The following is a 22,394-nucleotide window of genomic DNA, read 5'->3' on the forward strand; positions in this document are numbered from 1 at the left end:
TTGTCCTATAGGCTCAGGTGGCCCATGGACATGCTCTTCGAAGCTCCCCTTCCAGCCTGGGCTGCTCACCGTTCCCTGAGGGGAACGTGCAGGATTTCATGAGCCTCGTCCAGCCAACAGGTGCAGGCAGTAAAGCTGCAGTCGAAGGGCTGCTGTGTGTGTGTCTGTGGGGAGAACGCTCAGGAATCATCTTCAGCAAATCCAAAACACTTTTGAATAGAGCAGTATGCAAAAGATAATCTATAATAAGTAGTGTAATAATAAAAATAATGATTAAAAAAAAGATTCTTCCATGTCTTTTCATGACTTGATAGCTCATTTCTTTTTAGCGCTGAATAATATTATATTGTCTCAATGTACCATAGTTTATTTATCCATTCATCTACTGAAGGACATCTTGGTTACTTCCAAGTTTTGGCAATTATGAATAAAACCGCTATAAACATCTGTGAGCAGGTTTTTCTGTAGAGGTAAGTTTTCAACCTCTTTGGGTAAATACCAAGGAGCAGGATTGCCAAATCATATGGTAAGAGTATGTTTAGTCTTGTAAGAAACTGTCAAACTGCCTTCTGAAGTGGCTATAGCATTTTGCATTCCCACCAAAAATGAAAGTTCCTGCTGCTCCACATTTGGTGGTGTTAGTGTTCCAGATTTTGTCCATTCTAACAGGTGTATAGCGGTATATTGTTTTAATTTGCATTTCCCTGATGACATGATGTGGAGCATCTTTCCATATCCTTATTTGCCATCTGTATATCTTCTTTGGTGAGGTATTTTTTAAGGTCTTTGACCTTTTTTAAAATCAGGTTTTTTGTTTTCTTACTGTTGAGTTTTAGACTTCTTCGATTATTTTGGATAACAGTCCTTTATCAGATATGTCTTTTGCAAATATTTTCTCCTAGTCTGTGACTTGTCTTCTCATTCTACTGACATTGTCTTCTGTAGAGCAGAAGTTTTAAATTTCAATGAAGTCCAAATTCTCCATTATTTCTTTAATGGATCATGACTTTGGTGTTGTATCTAAAAAGTCATCACCATACCCAAGATCATCTAGGTTTTTTTCCTATGTAATCTTTTAAGAGTTTTATATTTTTGTATTCTACATTTAAGTCTGTGATCATTTTGAGTTAATTTTGTAAGGGTGTAAGGCTTGTGCCTAAATTCATTTTTTTGCATGTAGATGTCCAGTTGTTCCAGCATCATTTGTTTAAAAAGACTGTCTTTGCTCCATTATATTGTCTGTTCTTTTTGTCAAAGATTAGTTGATTATATATATGTGGGTCTATTTCTGGGCTCTCTGTTTCATTCATCTATTTGTCTATTCTTTCCACAATACCACACTTTCATGATTATAAAAGTTTTACAGTAGGTCTTGAAGTCAGGTCGTGTCAGTCCTCCAACTTTGTTCTTCTGCTTCTATACTGTGCTGCTTATTCTGAGTTTTTTGCCTCTTCATATAAACTTTAGAATCACTTTGTCAATATCCACAAAATAACTTGCAGGGATTTTGACTGAGATTACATGGACTCTATAAATCAAATTGGGAAGAACTGACATATTGACACTATTGAGTCTTCCTATCCATGAACATAGAATATTTCTCCAGTTATTTAGTTGTTCTTTGATTTCTTTCATCAAAGTTTTGTAGTTTTCCTCAAGTAGATCTTGTGTATATTTTATTAAATTTATACTCAAGTATTTCATTTGTTGATGCTAATGTAAATGGCACTGTGTTTTATATTTCAAATTCCACTTGTTCTATATAGGTATATAGGAAAGCAGCTGACTTTTGTATACTAACCTTATATCCTACAACCTTGCTATAATCACTTATTAGTTCCAGGAGGGTTTTTTTTTTTTCAGTAAATTCTTTCATATTTTCTACATAGATGAATATGTCACCTGCTAAAAGACAGTTTTATTTCTTCCTTTCCAAACTGTATACCTTTTATTTCTTCTTCTTGTCTTACTGAATTAGCTACGACTTCCAGTATGATGTTGAAAGGGAGTGACAAGAGGGGACGTCCTTGCCTTTTTCCTGATCTTAGTGGAAAAGCTTTGAGTTTCTCACCATTAAGTATGATGTAAGTTTTTGGTACACAGTCTTTATAAAGTTGTGTAATTCCTCTCTAATCCTCTCTAATCCAAGTTAACTGAGAGTTTTAATCATGAATGAGTATTGGATAATGTCAAATACTTTTTCTGGCCTCTAGTAATATGATCATGTGATTTTTCTTTTTCAGCCTGTTGATGTGATGCATTATATTAACTGATTTTCAAATGCAGAATCAACCTTGCATACCTGGGATAAATCCCACTTGGTTGTGGTGTATAACTCTTTTTATACATTGTTGGATTTGATTTGCTAATATTTTGTTGAGGATTTTCATGCCTACATTCATGAGAGATGTTGGTTTGTAGTTTTCTTTTAATGTCTTTGCCTGGTTTTAGTATTAGAGTAATGCTGGCCTCAAAGAATGAGTTAGCTTCTATTATCTGAAAGAGACTGCAGAGAATGGTATAACTTCTTCCTTAAATGTTTGGTAGAATTCACCAGCAGACCCATCTGGGCCTGGTGCTTTATGTTTTAGAAAGTTATTAATTACTGATTCAAAAATTTGTTAATAATAATATAGGCCTTTTCAGATTTTCTATTTCTTCTTGTGTGAGTTTTGGCAAATTGCTTTTCAAGTAATTAGTCCTTTTCATCTAGAATATCAAATTTGTAGGCATAGAGTTATTCACAATATTCCTTAATTATCTTTTTAATGCCATGGGATCTGCAGTGATCCTTTTTCATTTCTGAAAAGGGGATCCTTTTTCATTTCTGATATTAATAATTTGTGTCCTCTCTTTTTTTCTTAGTTAGCCCGGCTTGAGGCTTATCAGTTTTAGTGATCTTTTCAAAGAACTCTGTGGTTTCACTTATTTTCTCTATCGATTTCCTTGATCAATTCTGCTGATTTATGGGACTTCCCTAGTGGCACAGTGGTTGAGAATCCACCTCCCAATGCAGGGGATGTGGGTCCAATCCCTGGTCAGGGAACTAGATCCCACACGCATGCCGCAACTAAGAGTTCGCATGCCGCAACTAAGGATCCTGCGAGAAGCAACTAAGGAGCCCACAAGCTGCAACTAAGACTCAGCACAGCCAAAATAAATAAATAAACATTTTTTACAAAGTACATGGCTTATACTCTCCATACACTTGAAAAAAAATTCCATTGATTTATGCTCTAATTCTTATTACTGCTTTTCTTCTGCTTGCTTTGGATATAATTTGCTCTTCTTTTTCTAGTTTCTCAAGGTGGAAGCTTCGATGATTGATTTAGATCTTTCTTCTTTTCTAATACATGCATTCAATGCTATAAATTTCCCACTAAGCACTGCTTTCATTGCATTGCACAAATTTTTATAATTTGTATTGTCATTTTCATTTAGTTTAAAATATTTTAAAATTTCCCATGAGATATCTTTTTTGATCCATATGTTATTTAGAAATATATTGTTTAATATCCATATATTTGGGGATTTTCAGTTCTCTCTCTGTTCTTAATTTCCAGTTTAATATCACTATGGTCTGAGAGCAGACATTGTATTATTTCTATGCTTTTACATTTATTAAAGTGTGTTTTATGGCCCAGAATGTGGCTATCTTGGTGAATGTTTCATGTGAGCTTGAGAAGAATGTGTATTCTGCTGTTGTTGAATAAGTAGTCTATAGATACCAATTATATACAACTGATTAATGGTATTGTTAAGTTCAACTAGGGCCTTACTGATTTTCTGTCTGCTAGATGTATCCATTTCCAACAGGAGGTGATAGTGGATTCATCTACTTCTCCTTGTAATTCTATTACTTTTTGCCACATGTAGTTTCACACTCTGTCATCAGGCACATATACATTAAGGATTATTATGTCTTCTTGGAAAACTGACCTCTGTATCATTATGTAATGCCTCTCTTTATCCCTGATAATTTTCCTTGCTTTGAAGTCTGCTCTGTCTGAAATTATTATAGCTATTGTTGCTTTCTTTCAGTGTTAGTATGCTATAGTTTTCTCTATCCATTTACTTTTGTTCTTTTTTTACATTTTTTAATTGAAGTGTAGTTGATGTGTAATATTATATGTTACAGGTGTACTATACAGTATTTCACAATTTTTAAAGGTTATACTCCATTTATAGTTATTATAAAATATTGGCTATATTCCCTGTGTTGTACAATATATACTTGTAGCTTATTTTATACATAATGGTTTATATCTCTTAATCCCCTATTCCTATATTGCCCCTCCCCCTTTCCCTCTCCCCACTGGTAACCACTAGCTTGGTCTCTATATCTGTGAGTCTGTTTCTTTTTTCTTATATTGACTAGTTTGTTGTATTTTTTAGATTCCACACATAAGTGATATCATACAGTATTTGTCTTTCTCTGTCTGACTAACTTCACTTAGGATAATACCCTCCAAGTCCATCCATGTTGTTGCAAGTGGCAATTTTCATTCTTTTTTATGGCTGAGTAGTATTCCATTGTATATATATACCACATTTTCTTTATTCATTCATGTTGATGGATGCTTGAATTGCTTCCATATTTTGGCAACTGTAAGCAATGCTGCTATGAACATTGCGGTGCATGTATCTTTTCAAAATAGTGATTTTGGTTTTTTTGGATATATACCCAGGAGTGGAATTGCTGGGTCATAAGGTGGTTCTATTTTTAGTTTTTTGAGAAACCTCCCTACTGTTTTCCACAGTGGCTGCACCAATTTACATTCCCACTAACAGCGTAGGAGGGTTCCCTTTTCTCCACCTCGCTAACGTTTGTTATTTGTGTTCTTTTCGATGATAGCCATTCTGACAGGTATGAGATAATATCTCGTGGTTTTGATTTGCATTTTCCTGATGATTAGCAATGTTGAGCATCTTTTCACGTTCATGTTGGCTATCTGCATGTCCTCTTTAGAAAAATGTCTATTCAGGTCTTTTGCACATTTTTTAACTGGGTTGCTTGGGTTTTTTTGATGTGGAGTTGTATAGGCTGTTTATATATTTTGGATATTAACCCCTTATCAGTCATATCATTTGCAAATATTTTCTCCCATTCAGTAGGCTATCTTTTCATTTTGTTGATGGTTTTCCTTGCTGTGCAAAAGCTTTTAAGTTTAATTAGGTCCCATTTGTTTATTTTTGCTTTTATTTCCTTTGCTTTAGGAGACTGCTCCAAAAAAATATTGCTACAATTTATGTCAAAGAGTGTTCTTCCTATGTTTTCTTCTAGGAGTTTTATGGCTTCAGGTCTTATATTTAGGTCTATGAGTTTATTTTTGTATATGGTGTTGGAGAATGTTCTGATTTCATTCTTTTACATGTAGCTGTCCAGTATTCCCAGCACCACTTATTGAAGAGGCTGTCTTTTCTACATTGTATATTCTTGCCTCCTTTGTCATAGATTAACTGACCATAAAAACATGAGTTTATTTCTGGGCTCTCTATTCTGTTCTAATCTATCCATTTACTTTTAATCTATATGTGTCTTTATACTTAAAGTAGGTTTCTTAGTGACAACATATAGTCGGTTCTTGTTTTTTGATCCACTTTAACAATATCTGTCTTTTAATTGGTTCATTTAGACCACTGATGGCCAAAGTGATTATTGATAGTTGGATTAATATCTACCATATCTATTTGTTGCACTTGTTCTTTGTTCCTATTTTATCTTCCACCCTTTTTCTGTTTTTTTGTAGTTTTAACCACGTTTTATATGATTCCATTTTCTCTTCTTTATTAGCATATCAGTTATACTTCCCTTTATTTTTCACTTTTTTAGTGATTGCCCCAGAGTTTGCAATATACATTTACAACTAATCCAAGTCCACTTTCAAATAACACTATATCACTTCTCAAGCAGTGTAAGTACCTTATAATAACAAAATAATCCTCATTCCTCCCTTTCATCTCTTTTATTATTGCTGTCATTCATTTCACTTATATATAAGTATATACATGATATATTCATGAGCATACATAATCAAATACATTGTTGCTCTTATCATTGTTAATTTTTTTTCTGAATAGGCTCCTTTAATAATTAGTCAAAGAGGAAAAACAAACTGCCCACCATTTGTCTTCCATTGTCTTCCTTTTTTTTAAAATTGGAGTATAATTGCTTTACAATGTTGTGTTAGTTTCTGCTGTACAACGAAGTGAATCAGCTATGTGTATACATATATCCCCTCCCTCTTGGACCTCCCTCCCATCTCCCCCCATGCCGCCCATCTAGGTCATCACAGAGCACTGAGCTGAGCTCCCTGTACTACACTGCAGGTTCCCACCAGCTATCTGTTTTACATATGGTAGTGTATTTATGTCAAACCTAATCTCCCAATTCATCCTACCCTCCCCTTCCCCCCTGTGTCCACACATCCGTTTTCTACATCTGTGTCTCTATTTCTGCCCTGGTGGTCTTATTATTTTGAATAAACTGTTAAAAAATAAGTTTTTATTTCATCTTCATTTATTCTGTCTTTGATGTCCTTCTTTTCTTTATGTAGATCCAAGTTTCTGACCTATATTATTTCCCTTCTCTCTAAAGAACTTCTTCTAACATTTCTTGCAAGACAGGTCTAATGGCAACAAATTCCCTCAATTTTTGTTTGTCTGAGAAGGTCTTTACTTTGCTTTCATTTCTGAAGGATAATTTTGCAGGATACAGAATTCTAGGTTGATTTTTTTTCTCTCAACACTTCAAAGTTTCACTTCTCTCTCTTCTTGCTTGCATGGTTTCAGAGAAGTCAGATGTAATTCTTATCTTTGTTCCTCTATAGGTGAGGTAATTTTGTACTTTGGCTTCTGTCAGAATTTATTCTTTATCTCTGATTTTCTTTAGTTTGAATATAATATGCCTTGGTGTAGCTTTTTTGATATTTATCCTGCTTGATGTTCTCTGAGCTTCCTGACTCTGTAGTTTGATATCTGACATTAATTTGGAGAAATTTTCAGTCATTATTGTTTCAAATATTTCTTCTGTTCCTTTCTTTCTTCTCCTTTTGGTACTCCCATTATACGTATGCTATGCCTTTGTATTTGTCCACAGGTTTTGGATATTCTGGATTTTTCAGTCTTTGTTCTCTCTGCTTTTCAGTTTTAGAAGTTTGTATGGATATCTGCTAGCTCACAAATTCTTTCCTCAGCTATGTCCAGTCTATTAACAAGCCTATCAAAGGAATTCTTCATTTCTGTTTCAGTGTTTTTGATCTCTAGCATTTTTTTTTTTTTAGTTCTTTCTTAGAATTTCCATCTCTTTGCTTACATTGCCTATTTGATCTTGCTTGAAGTCTACTTCACCCATCAGAGCCCTTAGCATGTTCATCACAGTTGTTTTAAATTCCTTTTCTGATAATTCCAACATCCCTGCCATGTCTGGTTCTGATGCTTATGCTGTCTCTTCAAATTGTGGTTTTGCCTTTCAGTGTGCCTTGTAATTTTTTTTCTTACAGCTACACATGATGTGCTGAGTAAGAAAAACTGTAAATAGGTCTTTAGTAATTTGGTGGTAAGGTGTGGGGGGAAGGGAAGCATTCTATTTTCATATATTAGGTCTTTCTTTCAGTGAGTCTATGCATCTGGACTATGAGCTTCATAAGTGTTTTTCAGTTTTTTCTTCCCCCTTAGGTGGGGCAGGATGGCAAAAGGGGACTGAAGTTGGGTATTTCCTTCCCCTCTCAGTTAGGCTCTGATAATACCCCAGCAGGTTAGGCTCTGGCTCACTAGTTTCTCCTGACAGCCGGCCTTGTTAAGAAGAACAGAGTGCTCTAGCATATTTCAAAGTGGTTCCTTTTTCCCTCCTCCTGCCAGAAGCATGGGGGGATTTTTCTCCAATATTTACTGTGAGAACCTGGTTGAGTTCCTGGAGGTAAATCACAAAATTGTGGGAGCCCCCATGACTGGGTCCTCCTGGAGTTTTTCATTCTCAGAGTCTTCCACACTGAATCTCCAGCAACTTGTCAATTACAGTTCAGGTTTTCCTACCTAGGAATGGTTCTCAGGGCAGTTTCTACTCATGAATCTCTGTTCTGGGTAGCTACTACTCCCTGTATTTTCCTGTCTGTTTTTAAAATCTTCAGTTAATAGTAACTTCCAAGCACGTCATATGTGGAACTGGAAACCACTATTGAACATTTTAAAAATATTACTTTTTATCCTCTTCACCAAGATGCTTACATAGAGTCCAAAGTAAAGGCTCCAACAGCTAGCCATGGAAAGGGTGTGGCTGGAGAAGGCCAGCTGTCCCCAGACAAGTCCATACTTGCTAACATAAAGTGGAATTATCCTCACCACTCAGAAACTCAACGCTGCCAGAATTCCAGAGTTGACTTCACAGATGGTTACTGATTCATTCTTTAAAACTTCTGAGAAAGAAAGAGACTATCTAGAATGTCAACTGTCATGCTTTAACTCTCAAAGGAAATCTTTATCCCTTACATCACAATTAGTTAGGAAGGAGTGGAGGGGCCCAGTGTTCATCACTGTAGACCTCAGAACTCCCCACAATCAGCTGAACAATTTTTAGACCTAATGTGATTATGACCTCCAAAGCAGGAGAGCCAGTGAGCCTGCTTCTAAAGAATTACCAAAGGTATCTATAGGGAGATACCTGTCTTATAGCTTCTCTTTTGCTCATACAAAGCATTTCATAGAAAACAAGTCTGCAGTTGTCCCCAGGTAAAGTGACAATACACAAAGTTGCTCTGTCTAGGAGGAGAGCAGAGGATCTTTCCTCCATCCATGTAAGAGCCAAAGGTATCCATATACAGTCTTAAAAAATTAGAGGGGAACTGGGATCATAATTGGCACTTATATTGAGGATTACAGACCTTTGATAACATATATCCTATTCCTAAGATGCTATATCATTAAGAGTAACCATATCCTTTAAATGCATGTTTGAAAGTCAAGCCCTATCTAACTTTCTATTCAGAAATCTGAGACCTTAAAAAAGGTTTCTTTTCCCGTTCATTTCAAGAATACCTTGGATTTTTTTCTCCTACGGAAATTTTAAGTTATATTGACATGGGAAAGAGTATAGCAAAAATTAGATGAGCATATGTATGTATCTATTCAAAACAAAAGTTATAAGCAAAAAACAACTACCCTCAATATGTCTGATGCTCTTGGTTATTTTCTGTTCTATTTTGTTTTTTAAAATGCTGCTCATGACCCACTAGAAGACCTTCTAATGGTTAGTGATCCAAAGTTTAAAAATATTGATTTAGACAACTATCCTCTGGAAACAAATATGGAAGCAAATAATAAATAAAATAAACTGGAAAAAAAGTTTTTAAATAATGGTTACTTACCTGGTTGATGCAAAAACAACATTGAATGGCATCTGTTGATAAAATGGAAGGAAAGGCCTGGGGGAGAAAGGAAAACACAAATGTGTGGGACTTTTGCATTGTGTGCTCTCTGAGCTTTCGTCCATTGTTAATATTTGTCCCTTGAAATCAGTGAGTTTGAATACTTCATAGATCAGTAATTCTCAAACTTTGGCATACACAAAAATCACTGGGGAGTGGGAAGATTCTTGTGTAAAATTCAAATTCCCAGGTCTAGCCCAGGAGATTCAGTAGATATAAGGTAGAGCCAGTGAATCTGCATTTTTAATAAACATCCCAGTGTGTTCTCTGAAGATGGGAAACAAGCCATATTCTGAGAAACAGTGCCGTATACTTGGGCTTCAGCTGGTCATTAGTCCCCAGCAACTTCTCAAGTTCCCTGAGATATTCTGAAATTCCCAATGATTTACTTAAAAAAATTTCTCCCCAAAAGTCTAGAAATTGAGTGTAGTATGTTAAGAATTTAACATTTCTCTGAAAAAAATCAGCATAATGTGGACTACAAGTTTACTTTTCTCAAATGAGCTTATGTAGATATAACATCAAGACTATTTTGCTAACTCAGGACCTATAGGGAAATCCTCATCTTATTTTAATCTGATCTGAGTGTATGATTATCACATCAGTATTACTCACAAATGATACAAAGTGAATCTTTTGACCATGCTGGTTTTGGCAACATTCACACAAAGAGAGCATATTTCACCTATTTGCTCTCTTTTAACACTTTCCCCTGCACTACGGCTGTCATGGTGTCTTTGCTCTATCTCACTTCATTTGACAACTTCATTTTGTTCTCAAATATACATTCTTATTTGTAATTAGTACCTCTAATGTCAGGCAGACTTAGTTGGAACCCCAACTCTACCACTTGCTATTTATGTGACCTTGAGCAATTTACTTCTCCTCTCTTGGTCTCAGCTTCCTTACTGGTAAAATGGGGATAATATATCTTATCCAATATTTCTGTTCTGAAAATTGATATTGTATACGTAAAGCACTTATAAAGTGATGCCTGGCACACTGCATGCACTTAAAAATGAGAGCTGCTATCATTATTACAAAGTGGCCTCTAATAATACTAGGGCTCATATTCACAGTAATTATTTTCTACCTTTCAAAATATTTATAGCGATTCTTTCCAGTAACATCAGGATCTTCATAAACTTCTTTAGGCATCTGAAAAGAAGTGTCAGTTCTAAAACGAAGCAGGAAAACATTATTCAAGTCTAACATATAATTTCCAATTCATATTTATATGTCTATAAAGTAGGGGATACACAGGGTAGCTCAGACTGAGAGCAAAGTCTTCTGTAACATGCATCTTACTGTCCTACATCTCAGACTAGAATAGTTACTTTCCCTGAGCCAGGAAACCAGGAGCCAACAAGTAGAACTGAAAGCTAATAAATGAGTAGACTTACGAAATCTCACATACGAAACTACCCACTTTTAGTTAATGGCACATGAGAATTACAAAATTTTAAAAAACGAAGTTTTATGTCTAGGCTGTAAGGTAGCATTTTAAAAGAAATTTACTAGGTATGAACTTGTAAATATCCCTTAAAAGAATAAGCAATTCAAGAGATCTGTCTCTGAAGGTGCCTTGGCTGCAAGTCTCCAAAAAGTGTATTTGGATACTAGCAGAAAAGTACACTTGCAATTTCTAAGATGAATCAAAGAAACAACAAACGCATTCACTTCTACCTTTGGTGGTAAGTTATCACTTAATATACATATGCACTCCAACCTTTGGAGAACATCTACTGACCAATAAACCTATAACCATTGCTCCTGAATCAGGCTTGTTTTGGTCAAAGGGCTTAAGAAAGAGAATTTGAGCTCAACTGGTCTAGGTATAACATCACAATTGTACATTTTTTTTTAAGATTTTTTTCTTTGATGTGGACCATTTTTAAAGTCTTTATTGAATTTGTTACAATATTGCTTCTGTTTTATGTTTTGGTTTTTTAGCCACGAAGCATGTGGGATCTTAGTTCCCTGACCAGGGATCGAACCTGCACCCCCTGCATTGGAAGGCGAAGTCTTAACCACTGGACCACCAGGGAAGTCCCTGTACATTTTAAAATAATACAGAATGAATAAATAAAATTTTTAAGAAGAACAATGCATTCATTAAAAACATGAGTAGCAGCTGAAGCTACTGGACACTTACACAGCAAGTTTCCGGAGGGCTTCTTTGTGTCTCTCCTCATGTCCCTTCCAGTCCTGACTGATGAATGATGGAACAGGATCTGCCTTGCTCCAATACACAGAATATCTTGGATAATGAATCAGGCTACTGAACATGGTTCTATACCTGGGAACCCTTCTCTAATGTTAGGACAGGAAGGCAGGGGAAAAAAGGACAAAATTATATCATCAGATTTTCTAAAGTATTTTACTACTGCAAACTTTTTAAAGGCACAAAACAGTGTATATGACATAGGCTATTGGTATATGCATAGACTATCTCTAGAAGGGTACTCAAGAAACTGATGCTAATGGATGATTATGTGAAGAGGGCTAAGGGTAGCATTTACTTTATACCATATAAGCTTTTGTACTCTTTGAATTCTTTCAACACAGGCATATATTACTTTTCTCATTGAAATAACTTAGGTTATAATGAGTCCTTTATTCACTATTAGTTAGTTAATCCTCACATTGGGCCACAAGTATTAAGATACTTTGTCCCCTGGTAATCGTGGCAAAGTAATCTCTGCAGAATATAAAATCCAGTGGAGATTTGGTGATTAGCCAATCTGATCAGCGCAGTTAGCCAAACTAGATGGTTCAGGTCCATTAGGCTGCCTTAGTGGATGAATAAGACCTACCAGTTTGCTTCGAATCAGGGTGGCCTGAATATTTGCCTGGCTGTGGTCTTTCTCACTTGACATGATAAACAATGGATCTGTGAAATAAACAATAAGGTAGTATAAGGAATAGAACATATCTACTCCTAGGCAGAGAATAGTAAAGAAATATAATTTCTTAATTGGAAAACAAATTAGAAAATTTAGATATTGCCTAACTCTGCAGCAGCTCATAGCCTTATTACTCTACTACCAGTGAGGGTCTATGAGATGCATTTCTTTTCTGTGTATTCCAAAGTCAGTTAATAGAATCAGAATGCAAAAAGAAGGCTGAACGTGTTTTCAAGCACCATAGCCTAAATAGGCTCTCTTCTCTCCTATGAACAAACCGCCTTCTGGGTCTGGATAGTCCTGGAAATACTGCAAGAAGAAAGACCATGTATATACACACAACACCCATTTCCAAGGGAAAGAAACAGTAACTTTGGACACTATCTCCCATATTCAGTTCACAGGAGAGATACAAACTCTTAACAGTGTTTGAGTTTAAACTCTATCACCCATAACTGGTAGACAGGGTAAGAAAATGTCATTCTCTAATAAGAGATAAAGAAGATCAGCTATTTTTAGAATTCACCCCTTAAGATGGGACTAAGTTATTTCTCCCAGTTCAAAAAAGATTGCCCTGCTGCTATAAGTATGGGTTTGTTAGATATATCTCTAAAGTGACAAAGAATATTCATGATTGATTATACTACCCCTTAAAATCAAACAATTTGACATTAAGTTCACAAGCAATCTTCAGATACAGACTTGATTTATCAAGTAGACATCTCTTGAGAAACAAATACCCTGACCAACTAGTCTAGACACCTTGGTAACATATATTTCTCCACAGAAATTATTAAATTGGTATTGTGATTTAGAAATAAATCTCTTTTGAATTTAGATGATGTAAGTCAATTTCCAGAACCTAATGACTCCTCAGTTATCCAGTTGCACACGAACAGCACAACTGCAGCCACTGACCCAGTGATTTCTTTTAAATCATTTAAAATAAGAGTATGTAGAAATTTCACTTTGTCCTATACTATTTCCAATGCATCAGAGATGTTGAAGCTATAGTCGTTCTTCTGTTTAAACAGGTGCATTCATTCTGTCTTCAAATTCAGTAGCCTATAATTTGAGGCCATAAAATCTGGTCTCTTCATTCCTAATCAGCCCAGTTTCCATCACTTCTCACCTCCATATCACTGGGTCAGTAGTTGCAATTGTGCTGGTCAACTGAAATTAATTTAACCCACATTTCTCCTAAGTCTGAACAATAAATAATAAACCATTCTCCTCTTATTTCCATAAGGAGTGTGGAGACATGACATCTACAGGAACATTTTTACATCTATAAAAGATAATGACACAATACTCTATGATTTGTGACTACACATTCTACAACATAGCCTAAACCTGTGCTCAAAATCAGTGCTCAAATGGCAATGGAGAGGTCTCTGAGATGCCCAAGTAATAGCAGTCACCAGGTCATTACTTGCTTACTCCTAGACAGTTATTAAGTGCTTTATGTGCAATATTCCATGTAATCCTCAAAAAACCCAATGAGGTCGGCACTAGGCCTCCATTTTATAGAAAAGGAAACCAAGGCTTCAAGAAGTCAGCAACTGAGGGGATCAAAATGGTGGAGTAGGAGGACATGGAGCTCACCTCCCCCCATAAACATATCAAAAATATATCTACATGTGGAACAATTCTCAACGGAAACTGGCAGAAGAACTGCTATACAACCAAAGCTGCAATAAAGATCTCCATGTAACTGGGTATGATGGGAAAAAAAGGTATCAGATCAGGACCTGCATCCCTGGGAGGGATCTGAAAGGAAGAAAAGGTCCACATGGGTGGACCTTCACTCTGGGGAGTGAGCAGATCAAGCCACAGTTTGGGCATCCAATTCCTGGGATTCCTGCACAGAGGAGTAAAGCCCCCTTGCCTGCTGGGAAATTCACTGAGACAGACAGAAAGACTGAAGAAGCCTAGACTCTACTCGATAGGGGTGCACGTGTGCTGGCTTGCTAACAATCAGGGATGAGAGAGCCTTGCACTGGTGGCTGCCACCTCACCGCACTTCCCAATCCAAATGGGCGAATGGCCTAGCCCCACTCAGTCCACACCACAGCTTGGCATGAGATCTGGGCAGAGACCTGGTCTAGCTATGCAGAGACAGACCAGAGGGCCTGGGAGGTTATCGGGGTTGGGGGGCCCTGCAGAGCCCATTATAAGTGCACGCACAGGGGCAGTGGGTCTAGCTGGGCAGAAATTGTCAGCGTGTGTACCTGGTGGCACCACAAGAGTGTGAAGGGGCTAAGTACTGAATCTCGGGCAGACAGGCCCTGGGCAGGGGTATGCAGCAGTTCATTTCCCAGCAAGAGCGCCCAGCCTCCGCCCACTCCACACCACAGCTTAGCACTACATCTTGGGAAGAACGGTCCTGGGAAAAGACTGCCACAGAGGCAGCCCAGATCTCAGGCAGCAAAGCAGCCAGCTCAACTCCTGCAACCACAACCTGACCGCCAGCCCCAGCCTAGCAAATGCCCCAGCCCCATCCACTCCACACCACAGCCCTGCACTAGATCTGGGATGAACACAACAGAGAAAGGGACGTGAACTTGGACTGCTTCTGAGTGGAACCACGGATGCCCACACAGGTGGTGCACAGGTCTTCTGTGACCACACGGGCCTCATCTGCTTCAGGATTTACCTCCCTTGGGGCAGGATGCACACTCAAGGGCTATGGAGCCTGATCGAACCCAACCCTCAGGCCATCTATTCCAACAACTGGGGAGCAGGCCCCACCCCCAAAAGTACAGTGACAGCCATGGAGCAGAGAGGAAGCCCTGCCTCACATCCAGCACAGGCTCTAGATATGACAACACCAAGCACACCTCCTATCAAGGGGGTAACGACAAGCACACCCTGAGGAAAAATGTGGCTGGCATCCATACCAAAACCAGCCCTTGCACCAAAAATACTGGAGACATACCATCTTTGCAGGGTCAATCCCACATAAAAACACCCCTTCAAGACCACAGTAGATAGCTGTTTTCTCCTAAATTCATAGACAGGGAAAGTTAAGTAAAATTAAAAAGCATAGGAACTATTTCCAATCAACAGAACAAGAGAAATCCCCTGAAATAACAAATAATGAAACAGACCTCACCAGTCTACTAGACCTTGAGTTCAAAAAGAAGGTAATAAAAATGCTAAAGGAATTAAGAAAGATTATCAATAGAAATGCAGATCACTGTAACAAGGAACTAGAAACTATAAAGATGAACCAATCAAAATTAGACAATTCAATTGCTGAGATAAAAACCAATCTAGAAGCAATGAATAGCAGACTAAATGACACAGAAGAATGAATAAGTGATCTGGAAGATAGAATAATGGAAATTATTCAATCAGAACAGCAGACAGAAAGACAAATGAAAAAAATAAAGGCAACATACGAGATCTATGGGATAATATGAAGTATGCCAACCTACACATAATAGGGGTTCTAGAAGGAGAAGAGAGAGAGAGAGAAGGGGATCAAGAATGTATTTGAAGAAATTATGGCTGAAAAGTTCCCAAACCTAAATAAGGAAACAGATATCCAGGTACAGGAAGCAAAGAGGGTCCCAAACAAGATGAACACAAACAGACCCACACCAAGACATATCATAATTAAAATAGCAAAAGTTAAAGATAAACAGAAAATTCTAAAGGCAGCAAGAGAAAAACAAAGAGTTAGTTACAAGGAAAACCTCATAAGGCTATCAGCTGATTTCTCTACAGAAACTTTGCAGGCCAGAAGGGAGGGCCATGGTATATTCAAAGTCCTGAAAGGGAAAAAACTGCAACCCAGGATACTCTACCCAGCAGGATTATCATTTAGAATAGAAGGAGAGATTTAAAAATACCTCAGACAAGCTAAAACTAAATGAATTCAGCAATACTAAACTTACCCTAAAAGAAATATTGAAGGGTCTTCTCTAAACAGAAAAGAAGCAAGAAACTATAGGAAAGGCAAATATATGAAAGGATTAAATATCATTTAAATAAGCCAGTACATAGATTAAAAAATATTTTGTAAAAGCAACTATAACTACAATTAACAGTAAAAGGATAAGCATGAAGATGTAAAATAGGGCATGAAAATCACAACATGTGGGGGAGGGGAGTATAAAAATGTAGATCTTTTAGAATATGTAAATTTAAAGCAAGTGGATATAGTTGTGGGTCAACATAATTGAATTCCATGGTAACCACAAATCAAAAACATACAATAGGGGGACTTCCCTGGTGGTGCAGTGGTTAAGAATCTGTCTGCCAATGCAGGGGACATGGGTTCGATCCATGGTCCGGGAAGATCCCACATGCTGCAGAGCAACTAAGCCCGTGCTCCACAACTACTGAGCTTGTGCTCTAGAGCCCGCGAGCCACAACTACTGAGCCCACGTGCCACAACTACTGAAACCTGCACACCTAGAGCCCGTGCTCTGCAACAAGAGAAGCCACCACAACGAGAAGCCCACGCACTGCAACAAAGAGTAGCCTCCGCTCACCGCAACCAGAGAAAACCTGCACGCAGCAATGAAGAACCAACGCAACCAAAAAAAAAAAAAAAAACACACAGATTCACAAAAACCAAAAAGAAAGGAACTCAAGAATACTACAAAAGAAAATCATCAAACCACAAAAGGAAAAACAAAAAGAATACATGAACAAAGAAGAACTACAAAAACAACCAGAAAACAAGGTTTAAAATGGCAGTAAGTACATACCTATCAATAATTACTTTAAGTATGGATGGACTAAATACTCCAATCAAAAGACATAGAATGGGGACTTCCCTGGTGGTGCAGTGGTTAAGAATCTGCCTGCCAATGCAGGGGACATGGGTTTGAGCCCTGGTCTAGGAAGATCCCACATGCCGCGGAGCAACTAAGCCCATGCACCACAACTACTGAGCCTGCACTCTAGAGCCCGCAAGCCACAACTACTGAAGCCTGTGCACCTAGAGCCTGTGCTCCACAACAAGAGAAATCACCACAGTGAGAAACCCAAGCACTGCAGTGAAGAGTAGCCCCCACTCGCCTCAACTAGAGAAAGCCTGCACGCAGCAATGAAGACCCAACTCAGCCAAAAAAAAATAAAAAGAATAAAATAAATAAATTAAAAAACAAAAGATACTAGCAAACTGATTCCAACAATACATTAAAAGGATCATACACCATGATCAAGTGGGATTTATCCCAGGAATGCAAGGATTCTTCAGTATATGCAAATCAACCAATGTGATACACTATATTAACAAACTGAAGGATAAAAAACTATGATAATCCCAACAGATGCAGAAAAAGCTTTCCACAAAATTCAACACCCATTTATGATAAAAACTCTTCAGAAAGTGGACACAGAGGGAACCAACCTCAACATAATAAAGGCCATATATGACAAACCCACAGCTAACATCATACTCAATGGTGAAAAGCAGAAAGTATTTCCTCTAAGATCAGGAAGAAGACAAGGATGCCCACTGTCATCACTTTTATTGAACAGAGTTTTGGAAGTCCTAGCCACAGCAATCAGAGAAGAAAAATAAATAAAAGGAATCCAAATTAAAAAGAATAAGTAAAACTGTCATTGTTTGCACATGACATGATGCTATACATAGAAAATCCTAAAGACGCTATCAGAAAACTACTAGAGCTCATCAGTGAATTTGGTAAAGTTGCTAGATACAAAATCAATGTACAGGAAACTGTTGCATTTCTATACACTAACAAGGCAATATCAGAAAAAGAAATTAAGGAAACAATCCTGTTTACATCATATCAAAAAGAATAAAACACCTAGGAATAAACCTACCTAAGGAGGCAAAAGACCTCTACTCTGAAAACTATAAGACACTGATGAAAGAAACTGAAGATGACACAAACAGATGGAAAGAATGAAACAGATGGAAACAGATGGAAAAACCATGTTCTTGAATTGGAAGAATCCATATTGTTAAAATGACCATACTACCCAAGGCAATCTACAGATTCAAAGCAATCCCTATCAAATTACCAATGGCATTTTCACAGAACTAGAAAAAAATTTTTTTTAATTTGGATGGAAACACAAAAGACTCCGAATAGCCAAAACAATCTTGAGAAAGAAGAACAGAGCTGGAGGAATCACACTCTCTGACTTCACACTATACTACAAAGCTACAGTAATCAAAACAGTATGGTACTGGCACAAAAACAGACATACAGATCAATGGAACAGAATAGAGAGCCCAGCAATAAACCCATACACCTACAGGCAATTAATCTATGACAAAGGAGGCAAGAATATACAATGGAGAAGAGACAATCTCTTCAATAAGTGGTGCTGGGGAAACTGGACAGCTACATGTAAAAGAATGAAATTAGAACATTCTCTAATACCATATACAAAAATAAACTCAAGATAGATTAAAGACCTAAGTGTAAGCCCAGATACTATAAAACTCCTAGAGGAAAACATAGGCAGAAGACTCTGACATAAATCATAGCAATATTTTTTTTGGATCCATCTCCTAAAGTAATAGAAACAAAACCAAAAATAAACAAATGGGACCTAATTAAACTTAAAAGCTTTTGCATAGCAAAGGAAACCATAAACAAAACAAAGACAACCTACAAAGTGGGAAAAAATATTTGCAAATGATGCTACCAGCAAGGGATTAATTTCCAAAATACACCAACAGCTCATATACTTTAATATCAAAAAAACAAACAACCCAATAAAAAGTGACCAGAATACCTAAATAGACATTTCTCCAAGAAGGCATATAGATGGCCAACAGGCACATGAAAAGATGTTCAATATCGCTAATTATTAGAGAAATGCAAATCAAAACTACAATGAGGTATCACCTCACATCAGAATGGCCATCATTAACAAGCCTACAAATAATAAATACTGGAGAGGGTGTGGAGAAAAAGGAATCCTCCTACACTGTTGGTGGGAATGTAAATTGGTGCAGCCACTACGGAGAACGGCATGGAGGTTCTTTAAAAAACTAAAAATAGAGTTACTGTATGATCCTTAAATCCCACTCCTGGGCATTTATCTGGAGAAAACTCTAATTTGAAAAGATACATGCACCCCAAAGTTCATAGCAGCACTATTTACAATAGCCAAGACCTGGAAGCAACCTAAATGAACATCAACAGATGAATGGATAAAGAAAATGTTGTGTGTGTGTGTGTGTGTATACACACACACCCCACATATATATATATGTATATACAACGGACTATTACTCAGCCATAAAAAAATAATGAAATAATAACATTTGCAGCAACATGGATGGACTTAGAGATTATCTATCATATTAAGTGAAGTAAATCAGGCAGAGAAAGACAAATATCATATGATATCACTTATATGTGGAATCTTAAAAAAATGATACAAATGAACTTATTTACAAAACAGAAACAGACTCACAGACGTAGAAAACAAACTTATGGTTACCAAAGGGGATAGTGTGGGAGGGGAGGGGAGAGATAAATTAGGAGTTTGGGATTAACATATACACACTACTATATATAAAACAGATAAACAAAAAAGACCTACTGTATTGCACAGGAAACTATATCCAATATCTTACAATAACCTATAAGAGAAAAGAATCTGAAAAAGTATATATGTGTGTGTGTATATATATATATATATATATATATCTATCTGAATCACTTTGTTGTACATCTGAAACTAACACAACATTGTAAGTTAATTCTACTTAAATTTTGTAAATGGTTAAAAATTTTAATTAAAAAAATTTTTTTAAGAAAAGATGAAAAGAATATTTTACTAAATACGAGAAGAAAGAGCTAAAAAGAATTAAAAGTTTTCCCTCTGGGAGGTAATAATTAAAAAGGCAGGACAGTGTGGGGAAGAGAAGTGCTGTTTTGTTTGGTTCTGGTTTTGGTATGTTTGGATCAGCCACTTCATTTACATGATTTCATAAACTTGTAATTTGCCGATGTCTGGAGCTCTTGCCAACTTGTTTCCTACCAACTAACCACAGCAACAATTTCTGTTTTGGCTCAACCAAGCTGCAGTCCAAGCAGCAGGCACAGCCCAGTGTCTCTTTACCTCATGTCTGCACCAAGTGTCCCTCACCTTCCCCTTAGTTTTTCTCTGTGACCTGGAGACGTGCAAATCCATGGGAAATGCATATCACCTTCGCATGTCTCTTACTGAGGAGACATAAACCAAGGTTTTAACCAAAGAGAGACAGAAGCCAGCAGGTAAATTCTCCTTCCACTCCAGGGCTGGATTATTGATAGGCAAAGTAACACATACTGCTTCTCAGAAAAATGGTTTTACTTTTACTTGATACAAACTTTGTGGTAATCACCCTGGTAACACATAGTCTTATTTTCTCTCTGACATTCCCTGTCTCAGTCACATTTCCCTATCTCTGGTTTCTTTTGGATTGTACTTCTTAATAAAGTAGTAGCCTATGAACGTTTACCTCAAGGTCTGCTTTGGGAAAAGCCCACAGGAAAACAGCTGATATCAGGGGAAAAAAAAAAATTGAAAAAGAAGAACAAACAAAACCCAAAGTCAGAAGAAGGAAGGAAATAATAGAGATCAGCGAGGAAATAAGATAGAGATAAAATAACCATAGAAAAGATCAATAAAACCAAGTGCTGTTCTTTTGTTTTTGTTTTTTTTTTTTTGAAAAGAGGAACAAAATTGACAAACCTCTAGCCAGGCTCACCAAGAAGAAAAGAGAGAGGACCCAAATAAATAAAATAAGAAATGAAAGAGGCAAAATAACAACTGACACCACATAAATACAAAAACTCATAAGACAATACTGTGAACAGTTATATGCCAACAAATTGGACAACCTAGAAGAAATGAACAAGTTTCTAGCAACATACAGCCTGCCAAAACTGAGCCAAGAAGAAACGGATAATTCGAACAGACCAATCATTGAGGTGAAACAGAACCTGTAATTAAAAAAAAAAACAACTCCCTCCACATTGTAAATTAACTCTACTTAAAAAACAAAACGAAACAAAACTCCCTCCAAAGAGAAGTCCAGGTCAGGATGACTTCACTCGGGAATTTACCAAACTTACAAAGAAGAATTTATACCTACCCTGCTCAAACTATTCCAAAAAATTAAGAGGAGGGAACACTCCCAAAGTCATTCTGTGAAGCTACCATCACCCTGATACCAAAACCAGACAAAGCCACTACCAAAAAAGAAAATTACAGGCCAATATCTTTGATGAATATAGATACAAAAATCCTCAACAAAATATTAGCAAACTAAATCCAACAATACATAAAAAGGATCATACACCATGATCAAGTTGGATTCATTCCAGGGTAGCAAGGATGGTTCAACATACACAAATCAATCAATGTGATACACCATATTAACAGAAGGAAAGACAAAAACCACATGACCATCTCAATACACACAGAAAAAGCATTTGACAAAATTCAATGTCCATTCATGATAAAAACTCTCACCAAAGTGGGTATAGAGGGAACATACCTGAACATAATAAACCACAAACCCACAGCCAACATAATAGTCAATGGTGAAAAGCTGAAAGCCTTCTAGCTAAATTCAGGAACAAGAAAAGGATGCCCACTCTCACCACCTCTATTCAACATAATATTGGAAGCCCTAGCCATAGCAATGAGACAAGAAAAAAAATAAAAAAGTATCCAAATTGGAAGGGAAGAAGTAAAACTGTCACTATTTGCAGATGGCATGAGACTCTATATAGAAAACACTAAAGTATCCATACAAAAACTATTAGAACTAATAAATGAATTCAGCAAGGTAGCAGGATACAAGATGAATATACAGAAATTTGTTGCATTTCTTTATACTAACAATTAAATATCAGAAAGTTAAAAAAAAAATCCCATTTAAAATTGCATCAATAAAAAAATATCTAGGAATAAACCTAACCAAGGAAGTGAAAGACCTGTATGCTGGAAACTATAAAACATTGATAAAGGAAACTGAAGATGATTCAAAGAAATGGAAAGATATCCCATGCTCTTGGATTGGAACAATCAGTATTGTTAAAATGGCCATACTACCCAAAACAATCTA

At 36.8% G+C, this 22,394-nt stretch overlaps 1 protein-coding gene across 5 annotated transcripts in view; it reads right to left on the reverse strand.

Annotated features, from left to right (window-relative positions):
* CFAP91 (cilia and flagella associated protein 91) overlaps positions 1–22,394 on the reverse strand; it is a 145,797-nt gene that overhangs the window by 119,540 nt on the left and 3,863 nt on the right. For 4 of the 5 annotated variants that reach the window (XM_036849510.1, XM_036849513.1, XM_036849512.1 and 1 more), the window contains exons 2-5: positions 12,239–12,315; positions 11,578–11,735; positions 10,516–10,599; positions 9,363–9,419 (exon numbers count right to left, since the gene is read on the reverse strand). In XM_036849510.1, the coding sequence (XP_036705405.1) occupies positions 9,363–9,419; positions 10,516–10,599; positions 11,578–11,735; positions 12,239–12,315 (376 nt within the window). Of the gene's footprint in view, positions 1–9,362; positions 9,420–10,515; positions 10,600–11,577; positions 11,736–12,238; positions 12,316–22,394 lie in introns of those variants that run through there. The other variant, XM_036849515.1, reaches the window with a different exon arrangement.

The sequence above is a fragment of the Balaenoptera musculus genome, chromosome 4 (assembly GCF_009873245.2).
Source record: "Balaenoptera musculus isolate JJ_BM4_2016_0621 chromosome 4, mBalMus1.pri.v3, whole genome shotgun sequence".
NCBI lineage: Eukaryota > Metazoa > Chordata > Mammalia > Artiodactyla > Balaenopteridae > Balaenoptera > Balaenoptera musculus.